Raw genomic sequence first — 12,659 nt, forward strand, 5'->3', positions numbered from 1 at the left:
TCTCCATAAGGAAAACAATGGAATGTGGTACTGTGTTTTACAGTTTGTTCACAACTAACATGTGTGCATATGTATCATTTTTCACAGCACAACATGCCATTCTGGAGAATATCGAGCCACTCTGACCTCTTAGCGCTACATCATGCCTTAGAACTGGAGTACTTATAGCAGCAGCACATCAGCACTTTGAAAACCAAGAACCTCATTGTTACATTGTTACCAGTGGACTACATGGAATACTCTTACATTTGATGTTAGCAATGGTACTCTGAACATTGACCATTGCTATCAATGCTGACATACAGTTGCAGTTTGTCTTAATGTTTAACCATTGCTTAAATCGAGAAGAACCCCTTTCTGCCAGACCAGCTGTTTACTCCTGTACTGTGAATACAATACTGAAAGCCATTAAAGTGTGTAACAGCTGTGAATTCTGACACTTACATCGTGTTACAAAGGTTCACCCCTGTGAAGACAAAAATGTTCTTCATTGATACGATTTTTCCTTTTGAATACAAGAGTTCATTATATCAGATGAAAAGACGTATACATCAATGGAACACTTACAGAATGTTTATTTCCCACTACCCATGGTACTTTGTACAGCTGTACTTATTTATAAACTGTATATTCTATCATCACTAATGATAATGAAGGTACCTTAATTAGTTTTTTTTTTCAGTTTTAATGCAAATTTTCATTAATTTTGTCACTGCAGAAAGTTCTGTCGTGGAAAGCGTTGTCTAATTTAAACAAACATGTACATCACTATGACAATCATGTACAGAAAATGTGTTTTGTGTAAATTTGTAATAATTGGGCAATTCTTTTACATATTGATATTGTTAAAGTAAATGCTATTAAAAAGGCAGAAATGCCTTAATAGTGAAGTATAAAAAAAAGGCATTTGAGCACAATATGTGTGTCTGTGCCTTAAGAAAGTATTGGGTATAAATATGTAGATAACTGATTCTTTTTGTAGTAAGTTTGTTAACCAACAGCATGGATGTCAAGTGTCAACAAGATATTTTCTTTTGTTATGTTCCATTCTCCTTCTGTGTTCTTTCCCCATACTGCATTTTTTGAAAAGTAGTTTGGGAAGTTCTGTGCAATCAGTGGAGATTCCAAGCATCAGTAAGAAGTCTTAGCAGCATATTCTTACAATGTTTGGCAACCTTTATCACAGAAATACTCCATGTGCTGTAAATAGCAGATGGCTAATTGCTGACCTCTTCATGCTTAAAGAATGTAGAGGATAGAGTATATATTTTTATTACAAAAATTGTTTCTTTGTTATGGACTAGAAAGGATCTGTATGCTGTAACTAGGAATGCATTGTTTGCATTCCTTTGTATGAGACTTATTAGACAGGTAAGATTTGAAACAATCAGTTTAGAAAAATGTAGGCTTTTGTTGTAATTGGGTCCGATCAATTTCTGTAACTGCATTTGTGAAAAAAAAAAATAATATTATTTTCAGGATTGTTAGATATGGGCATACATTTCAATGGTCTTGAAGTAGGTAATGCATTGAGTTTCAGTACTCCAAAGGCTCAATGTTTTATTGGCCTGGTTACTGTGAATTCATTTCTTGTTCACACTTCATCACTTCTTCACAAGACCTTTCACTTTCACCATGGAAGGTTTCCTAATCCTATTAGTTTCTTTTTTTAATTGTGGCTGTACTTTTCTTTTGCATTACTTTCTGGAATGTTTCTAAAACTGATGTCTGTTAAAACATAAAGCAACAGCCTCCTTAGTGGGGACTTCTTTTTGCTGCTAAAACAATTTACTTTGGGGTCTCTTAGTTATTTATAAAACTATCGCAGAACAGCTTTTTCCTTGAACTTAGCACACCGATGTATTAAGATTTTCTTTCTTTGTGATCACAAACTAGACTGAAAAACAACTGATTATTTGGGTTTGTTGTACAGAGTGTGTTTTGTCCTAAAAGAGATGTGTACATATTTTTCTTATTAATTTTGTGTTTAAATTAATAAAGCAATGATTTGTCAACTGTTCAAACCAAGTATTTTCCTAAAGCTGTAATAACATGTGGTTCTTTTCTTGTTTTGGCAGTCTCTTTAAAAATTTTAAGTGTCAGTAAGTGTAATTAATTCTAATTATGAACTGATTCATACAAAGAGCTCTGCTGTTTGTGTGTATGTGTGCGTTTGCATGTTCGATCGTGTGTGCATGTATGTGTGCGTGTGCATGAGTGTGTGTGTATGTGTATGTGTGTGTGTGCGTGTGTGTGTGTGTGTATGTGTGTCTGTATATACGTCTGTCTATCTGACTGCAAGCAAATCATGAATGCACAGCAGTGTGTGCAACTCTGTATGAGAAGGATGTATTAGAATTTTATAAATGTGATTTATTTATTTTTCTATATGAATCCTACATTCTGTATTAATGAACTAGTCTCAATGAGCTCATCTAATTATTCAAAACCCTGTTGCAAAAATACCTTCTGCATTTCCATGATTTATGTTTTGCTGTTTGCTGCATTTCTAATATTAATAAACTTGATCTTACTTGCCTTATGATCACTTCACTACAACCATTATGATAATGAAAAGCCTGTATGATTTTTTTGCAGTAAGTGTTGGCAGGCATTAGGGAGAAGTCAAGACATTATGTAAGTTTTACATTAACACAAAATAAAGAGAAACAGTCCACGATCATTTTATTCCCATCAATACAGTGGAAGTGATCCTTCAATATAGCGTCCACTGTCTTTTTTTTTTTTTTTTAAATTACTTGTTTTACTTTTTTTTTTCTTTTTGAATTCCAAAGGTTGTTTTATACCTTCAGCTTTTTAGATTTAATTGTGTCTTGAAAGGTATGTCAGAATCTCCTTTGCAGTACACTTTTGCAGAAAAAAATTACCAAGGGCAAATTTTATAAAAGCCTTGTCTGGAAGGTGATCAGAGAATTGATGCCTAGTTGTGAGGCCTGTACAGAAAGGCAATATGGTCATTTTTCTCAATACAGAAAACTTCATAAAACTATCTTTCATGGCAGGCTAAAATATCGAACTTTACTTGTTTTCGAACTGTGTGATCTAATAAAACATGTTTGTAACAAATCTATAGACCTCAGTCTCATTATCAAAATCTGTGTATTTTTTTTAATCTTAAATAATACACATTTAGACAACCAATGACACTCAGTTCTCCCAAGGATGTATTTTCTCTGTCTGATCACCACTGCATCCAGGAACTTCCCAGGTGGTCTGCTGCCCAGGTATCAGTGTCAACATCTGCCACTGTCTAGGATAGTTTTAACTTCTAAGTTTCACAGTGACTAGCACATTGAATTATTGAATGATCTATAACCTGAAGAAAATATATATTCTGATGTGTATTCTATTTTGCAGAGCAGTTTTCTGCCTATAGGGTGAAAGATCTTTAAGGGTGATTTCCTTATCACTGGTACTAATTGATTAAGAAGGTTATTTTACAGTTTCATCCAGTGACAAATTTTTGATGTCCCCTCCATGAAAATGTTTTCATGATATTGTGAAAAGTACCTTCATATAAGTGAAAGGTTGTCAGCAGCTTAAGATACTGGCCAGCCCAGATATGGTTCCTGTGATTGACACTTTCTTGTGAACTATGACTGGACAAGCCCAGTACATTTAAAGCAAACCCATTAACTAGATCTGTATGTGTGTCTGGGAGTGGTCACACCCCCTTTTTAGGGTCTTTGCTTTCTGTTTCCCCTTCTTATACCTCTATCTAAGGTGTCAGCATGCCATTGTAAATTCGAAAATCTACTTGCAATCCCAGTACATTTTAAAGGTTTTGTCAACTGGATATTGGTCAAGTCACTGACTGTACAACAAAGTTCCTGACAGGAAAATGTATGAGCTGTTTCTGGTCTCATCATTCTGTGTCAAACAATGCAATCGTGCTCTGTTAGAAAGAAAATAAATATTCCTGACTCCAATTTTTCAACATTGTTACCTGCAAACTTGCCCCACAAGCAAGTATGATTATTTTATCAGTTACTTCACTGCCTTTTGTATTATATGGGTCAGGATGTAAAGAACTGTCATGCTAAGCCTTCATAGTACTCACTGGAGACATGATGATGGATTTATGGATCAAACAGGCTATCATTCTGTCTTCATTTATGACAATATATTCAAATTCTGGAAGACTTAATATAAGGAAAAGAAGCTCCCCACTTGACTTAAGAATATGAACTGCAGTATATTATTTCTGCAAATAATTTTGGTACTTACGTATTATCGCAACCACATTTTGCACCGTGCTGGACTTTCTTCTCTTTTACTCAAACAGTGACAAGGAAGTGTAATCAGGAAGGGTAGACTGTAAAAAACTCTTCTGGGATGTTGGTGGTGGCTTTTTAAAATGAGTAAGGGTTCAAATTTGAGGATTTGTGGCTAGCGCGCTTGAAAGACATCAAGCATTGAATTCAGAGAGCGATCGCAGTGGCTGTCTGTATATACGTACGTTGGCCTGAAAGGAGTGTGGGCAGTCATAGCGTACGATGTTAGAAACACACAACACACACACACACACATACACACACACACACACACACACACACACACACACACACACACACACACACACACACACACACTCACACTTCCAATGAATTAGCTGCTTTTGGGCACACTAGCCACAAATCCTAACATATGCAAACCCTTACTCGTTTTACAAACCCACCACCAAGATCGTGTGTTAACAGTCTGCCCTTCCCGATTACTTTTTTAAGAAGTCAGACTGGGTACTGCTTTGCTTTTCTTTCCTGATGCTTTCCGTTCTCAGGGCAAAGGCTGAGAAAAAGGAACGTGGAACGTATTTTAAGTGGAACGTTGGACTTTCTTAACTGACATCTTGAGATGCTGGCAGTAAATGGGGAAACCTATTTTTCAAACCTTATTTTTTCAGCCATTGAAGTGAAAAACCATCCTAAAAACAATAACACATTAAAGAAAACACATCTCTGAGGTTTTGAAATACTTCATTGGTACCAGTTGACAGAAGGAGAAGCAACCAGCATTAATGCGAAAATGTGGTTACGATAATACGTAAGTACCATAATTTTTGATGGAATAGGATGCTCTAAATGTGGCTAACTTGGCAATTAGTTCTTAGGTGTTTTTGCTCCATTTTTTTGAAAGGGGAGTGTTGGCATAATGGCTAAGGTACACGGTTTGGTTTTGACATCTGCTTGTCACAAACTGATAGCCTTGAGTTTAGCTATAAAAATGAATAATGCAAAAAACAAATAAATAAATACCCAAAAGATCACATAGATAAATCATCTGAGACACATCCCACAATATTACTACATTAGCGATACAAAGGAAATGCTACCTATAACGTAACCACATTAACCGAAATTAATAAATCCATAGATTTTTTTCAGTATGCTTCTGCATATAAATCATGTGATCCAGCCATGAGACCTTGCTGTGGAACTATATCCTTCAATGTTCCACACTCAGGTTCCTTTGCCTTTCCTACTTGTAAACCACTTTGGCTCAATGGCAATTCCAGACTTCTCTGGGTCATGTAATATGTTCCATGCCACATGCTTTTTCTCCCATATCAAGCAACATACACAATACTGACTACTACTGACTAGTCCTATTGGATACCATGCATGCTTTCTGATCATAGTATTAACTTAGAAATATGGGCCTCCATGCCTGCACAATGTATGCATCCACCCACACAAACCACCTTGCCTTCCTAAGCTAGAATGCTTTATGGTTATACCCACCCACTTCTGGACTGCTCTATTACAGGTTCTATTTGGTACTAACTTATATGTAAATGATTAGTAACTTATAAAAATATAACTTCTGGACGATGTATACTATGCCCCGTAGCAAACTACTACACTTCTGGACTGCTCTATCGCAGGTTCTATTTGATACTACTAACTTATAAAAATATAACTTCTGGACTATGTATACTATGCTCCATTGCAAACTACTATTTTACTCCCAGGTAATATGCATCATACAATACATGCTCTTCACAAAAAGACTACTATTCTCCTAAAGACATATGAATAGTCATATGCTAAAGGCCTAATAGAATCTCATATCAATGCCAGAAGCATACGGAACAAAGTGCATATTACATGCATCTGGCTTAACTTATACTATGCTGACATCCTGACCATCTCAAATACATTATTAAAGTATAACATTGGTTATTCAAAGAGATAATATTTTGAGTTCACAGTATCTCGTAGACAACTTTCACTGGTTGCACAGAAAATTAATTGAAATACTTCAACAGTTATAGATGTTAGATTGGAAGAAATATGAATATAGTGAAAGGTACAATTTTTGGCACTTTTATGATAAAATTTAAAATGTTGTTAGGCAGGGATAAACACATAATATTCTGTTCAAGGACCTCAGCCTTACATTCAGTAGTAATAACCATACTGTAATGCACAATTATAACCATAAGACAGATATACTAGAACTTATTAACTGGATTATATTATGGTTGCCAAGCAAGGAATGTAGCATTATGTTGAAAAATTAATAAGAAGATGGGACACCAATTATGCAAACATTCCACAATGTTCTGTACTGGAATTCTTCTGTTTTCACTATGCGTTAGTAGCCTATAAGTTCGCAACTGGTATTGCCACATCAAGCCTACTAACAGTATAAAAATACTTGTAACATAGCTAAAAACTAGAGATGCAGAAGAACATGCAAGCTGATAAAAATCACTATTTATTACAAGAGGTAAAAAGATAAGCACTTTTGTTCACTTGCATCTGTGAACATCTTCAGATAAAATAGATCATTAATTCCAATAGTTAAATAGTCCTTGCATTTAAATAATAATGATATCATTTCCACTTCTGAGTCCAGGAGGCATACAATTCCTTGAGTCCTTCTAGAGTATATTAAAAAAAAAACCTAAATATAAACTAATAAATGTACAATATTTTTTGAGAGCATATAATAGGGTTTAAAAGCACAAAATAGTCCAAACTATGTTAAATACCACCGTTCGAGCTGCTCATATTTAAACCATGGCATTCACCTTATATGTTACAGTCACTAAGCTATTATTCTGGGCCAACAGTTAGCATTTAACAATATCTTCCAAATTAATTCCTTTTGCTCTAAGTGTAGCATCCATGCTGTGATGACCTACAATGGACCAGTAATCAAGGAACCTCAATTCTCACCACTGGCAACAGTGGGGGATGTTCACTGAGTGGATGACAAGCACACACACAGTTTTTCCAGATGCAACTCTCTGCATCAAGTACAATTTCCCTTAAGAGCACACAGAGACCACAGTCAGTTCAGGGCTGGTTTCTCCCTCTTCCTCCAAAATCCCAATAAGACTCCTCACTGGCACAGCTATAGAATTGATATCTCAGCTGAGTGACCAAGCCAAGACCTGCAGCACCCTCTCTATACAACCAGTGCTTTGTGTCCCTGCCCCAGCAGCACGCACACATGCACACACACACACACACACACACACACACACACACACACACACACACACACACACACACACACACACACACACTTTGAGGTTTGATTTACACTCACACACATACTTGGGAAAGGCTAGCACAAGTATACTAGCTCTGCCCCTTCTGCCCAGACTATAAGGTAGTTATTACTGCTACCAGCCCCTCCTTATCAGCTACTTTAGAGCTCTTAACAAAGGGTGTCCAATCTTACTGTGCAATATTAACACTAATACAAATGGTAGTTTGACCAAGAGCAAGTCTATTAGGAGTGGCGTACACAGAATCACCAAATAAATAAGCAAGTACTTTCAAAACTTAAATATCTCTACACATATCAGCCACAATAAAAGGTTTAAATATATTTAATAATACATAATAAAAAAAGACAATACTAAATATATATTCACAGTGGCATCAGAGTTCAAAACCACAGGAAATATTTAAAATACAGGCTTATACAAATAAAGAAAAACATCTAACCTAAGCTTTACTATATTCCTGACTGTATCGAAGAGAGTTTTACTGTTCCCTAGAACCTTACTTCATTAGAGCAAGGCAGATGTTGTGGTGAAGGGTTCTTGTCAGGTCCAAGAATGAATACAGAATGCCTTGTCTCACAAAGAGACTTCTCAAACTAATTTCAAAAATATTACTGCTGGGATAGCTTGCAGAATGACATAATTTCAAGTCATCTGACTTCTAGTTCGCAGGCCAAAACCTCCATTGTTCGAAGCTGGCAGCATTTAGCATCTACCCGTAAAAATATACAGACAAGGGCTTTTCATCAGATCTTTGGCAGATGTTGGAAGTCATAAAACAGCTGTATTCCTTCATGCTTTCAAAAGTAGCAATCAATTCACTCCAAGGACAATACTCAAAGCTTCCTAGCACAGACACTGTGTCTGTAGCTGCACTGAAAACTTGAGAGGTAGACTCTTTATCGCCTCCTATAAAGTAATTTAATTTCAGATATTTTTCTAAAGTTTACTAGACTGAGGTTAACCTCCTGTATCCCAGTTTCCACTGTTAAAATATATACATTAAAACAGTTACAATAGTGCATGCATATTTCTATTCTCTTCTAGTAGCACACTGTGGATACATTTTAAACACAGCACTTTTATAAACACCTTTTCAACACAAACATCTGTGCAAAGTAGTTTAATATACACATGACATACATTTCTAATACATTTTCTAACACAAGCATTTTGTATAAATCATTTCAATATTCACCAAGGACATATCATTATTTATAAAATTCCAGCTAGCTGTGCTGGCAGTATCTCCTTTTGTCACACATGCTTCTCCTCTTTTAGATAGAACTATGCTGTTGATAACCATAAAATGGAAAATGTGGTCACTATTTGTTTGAATATGTCTTGGCAGAGTATTGTTAGGGTTGCCTTGCCTAATAGAATAATAATGTTCATAAATTATTTCCCTAAACCATGGATTTAGACTCGCAATTGAATTTCCATAAATTCTGAATGTCCTGTCTTGAAGATTAAAGGAGTCCTGCACCCTTATATATTTACAATAAAGGCAGAAACCACACTTTCTCATAATGTTTGAACTTCCTTGTGTTATTGATGACATAAATCCCAGCTTCTCTAAAATGTTTTTACAATTAGCTGCTTTTTTATATATAATTATCAATTTTTCACCTATTCTCTCCATGAAATCCAGATTCTCCTGGAAAATGACCCGGTTCTTAATATATCTTTAACTTTTTTGTAGTTGGTTCCATAGGTAGTTATAAAGGTCATTCCTTCACTGATAATCAAGGGTGCTGACAATTCTTTATCATCTTGTTCTTCAATTCCATCAAAGTGTGGACCATAATTAGAAATAGTGTTAAAAATGCATTGGGGTTCATTGTTATTCAATATAGGTTTAAAATGCCCATTATCTCTCGCTTTAAAATGCACTTCTGAAACAAGTTTGATCAATAAAGGTGATAGATATCCTCTTTGTATAAACATGTCCACAAGTTTGCTGATTTAATCCATGAAATCATCCTCCAGAGTGACCATGTGTGCTGCCCTCACTAGTTGACCTGTAACCACCGATCTTTTTTTATGCAAAGAATGGGAGCTACTATAGTGTAGAAAAGAAATTGAATATGTGCGTTTCCTATATAGTTTAGAAATGAATCTTTGGTTCATTATGTCCTTTTCCAAAAGCACATCCAAATATGGTATTTTCTCAACCTGGACTTCATGTGTAAAAAATAGGAATGGTGTACTGTTATTTATAAATTCAATACATTTAGGTGTGCTGCTTTCCCGTCCCTTCCAAACAATACAATATCATCCAGGTAATGCAAGAAAAGTCTGAAACATTGATTATATTCACTACTAAAAAGAAAGTTATGCTCCCAATAGGACATATCTATATTAGTAAACACTGCCCCACATGGTGACCCCATGGCCACTCCACTCTTCTGCAGGTAATAATTACCTTCAAACATGATAAAGTTGTTACTTAAAACAAAGTTCTAACAATTCTTCTCTTAAATTGGTATCATTCTGGGTCATCCATCTCATCACTAGGAAATTGGTAATCCACTGAATACAATTGTTCTGTGGTATTATATGTATACATCTTTTATGTCCACGGTAATTAATAAATCATTAACATTAAAATCAAGATTGTTTATCTTTTCCAAAAACAAAACTCCAGTAATTCTTACAGATTTGATGATCTCCCACCAATAGGCCCTTTAGTTTGATGTCCAAAAATTTTGCACAAGCTAAGGTAATACTATTACATCCATCCACTATTGGTGAAAGAGTGGCTTGTTCAATTTTTTATGTAGTTGGAACCCCAAATATCACTGGTGTCACTGGAGCTGTCTTGTGCAAGTAGTTGTATAAACCCAGCTCAATTCTTCAGTCAACAAATAAATCCATTAACTGTGCATCAATTCATCTGTAAGCTCTATTAATTAATTTATACTAACCTACTCATAAGTATCAGATCGCAAAATTTAGATCATTCGTCTATTGTAGTCATGGATGTCCATTACTACCAGTCTCACCTTCTTATCTGGTTTCATATATCTAACTTTCTGTTGCCTCAAAAACTTGAATATTTTCCATTCTTTATCCAAATTTAAGTTATAATAACCATCATATTTCTTATACAGATTCCTAAAGTCAAGTTCACATATCTTTTCATAAAGTTGCAACTTTGGATGTAAGGGTGGGTTATAAGTACTGAAAATTCTGAATGGGTTGTTTGGAACCACCACATCCTCCATCAGTAGCTTCAAATTAAGTTTCCTCAAATATAGTTTAAAATCTGTCATACTGTTAACATAATTTGTCTTCCCTGAAGGGAAAAAAGTTAGTCCTCTGGCCAAGATGAGACAGTGTCTTCATTTATAGTTTCAGAAAAATTGTATAAGTGAAAGTCTTTATCCGTATTACTCACTATTATACATCCTCATTCTGGGACACCCACATTATTTTCTATTTCTTGATTTAATTCCAAACACTTCAATTCCTCCCCCCTTGAAGCCTCCTCCAAGTTTGGCTGGTTTGGGGGATACATTGCTATTCATTCATTCTCCTTTGGTTCTTTATTGGAGGATGACGAAGAAACTGTTGATTAAATTGGTTCCATTCCCTTATTCTATTCTAATGCCTCAAAGGCTGGCTGTCATTATTATTTCCAGTGCTTACCTGCTGTACCACATTATGGGAGCTCTCACTAGATGCACCAAACCTTTTGTTATTGCTCTGTGAGTGTGAACAGTAATTTTTAATATTGCTTGAATTATTAAAGCCTAAATATTTTCTACCCCATGTCTGGGAACCTGGTGGGATGGATAGGCAACACCACTGGCGTTATCCTCAGTATGACTATGGAGTTTTTTGATCTTTGTGTTTCTCAGTCATTGTAAATGTTGTTCAACACTATTGCAAACTCTTACATATTCAGATTTAAATTGTTCATATTGAATGTCCTGTTTGATATAAGTATCCAGTATATTAAGGCTGTTCCCTAATTTCTCAGTTAGAATGCCATTATGCTTCATTAAAAGTTCCAAAAATTCACTACCTGCTTAACGAAAAGTTTCAACAAATCCAAGTGCAATGGTGAATAAACTCCAATGCCTGTAGGGAAACACCATTGTCTAAGCCCCTTTGGAATCTGCTGGGTTTCTATGCATTCCTCAGAAGTAGGCATTTCCCAACTGTAATTTCTTATATTTTAACAAGTTGTAACGAATTTCACTCAGTTTATCCTGCAACAGTGAAACAGAATTGTTGATAACTGTTCAGAAATCAAACTCTCTTGTAATCAATCCTGTAATACTGTCAAATCACCTCTGTTAGAATGATACCTTCCATCATAGCCTGGCAAATTCAAAACATTCTCCCAAAATCCAGGGAGTGAAGGAGCTTTGTCTAAATCTAGGCATAAGCCCACATTAACCTGGTTCTCAGAAGTGCTACAAAATTCCACAGGATACTGTCCAATACATTGTGTTGAAGTAGAAATGTTGGGGTGCACAGAAAAATCAATTAAATTCTCTGGGTTCGATCCATGTGCTAAATTTAAATTTTGGGAGGCTCTTCACTCTTGAGCCAAACTATCCATCCTCTGAGTTAGTTGTTGAATTAAGACAGTTAAATCACTGATAGTTTTATTTAAATCCTTACCTTCCATTAGTGTATGTAAAGGTTGAGACCATGTATCTCATCCAGCAGCCATAGCACACATGGAAAAACTTGTAAATGAACCACAAACACAACTGTTTGTAACACAACTAAAAGCTAGAGCTGCAGAAGAACAGGCAAGCAGATAAAAATCATTATTTATTACAAAAGGTAAAATGATAAGCCCTTATAGTCACATACAGCCGTGAACTTCTTCAGATAAAATATAATCTTAATTCCTTTAGTTAAATAGTCTTGAATTCAAAATAATAATGATGTAATTTCCAATTCCAAGTCCAGGAGGTATAAAATTCCTTGAATCCTTCTTGAGCATATTAAAAATATATATATATATGGTTTAAAAGTCCAAAATAGTCCACACTATGTTAAATACCACCATCCAGGCTGCTCATATTTAAACCACGGCATTCACCTTATATGTTACAATCACTAAGCAATTCATAAGCTACTTTGTTGTTCATTT

At 35.3% G+C, this 12,659-nt stretch overlaps 1 protein-coding gene across 9 annotated transcripts in view; it reads left to right on the top strand.

The window, feature by feature from the left end:
• EYA1 (EYA transcriptional coactivator and phosphatase 1) overlaps positions 1–2,680 on the top strand; it is a 398,871-nt gene extending 396,191 nt beyond the window's left edge. For all 9 annotated transcript variants that reach the window (XM_044067272.1, XM_044067274.1, XM_044067271.1 and 6 more), the window contains one exon: positions 88–2,680. In XM_044067272.1, the coding sequence (XP_043923207.1) occupies positions 88–168 (81 nt within the window). In that variant the 3' untranslated portion in view covers positions 169–2,680. The remainder of the gene's footprint in view (positions 1–87) is intronic.
• Positions 2,681–12,659: the final 9,979 nt, after the last annotated feature.

Source organism: Protopterus annectens, chromosome 3.part1, assembly GCF_019279795.1.
Source record: "Protopterus annectens isolate FY-2018-M chromosome 3.part1, PAN1.0, whole genome shotgun sequence".
Taxonomy (NCBI): domain Eukaryota; kingdom Metazoa; phylum Chordata; order Ceratodontiformes; family Protopteridae; genus Protopterus; species Protopterus annectens.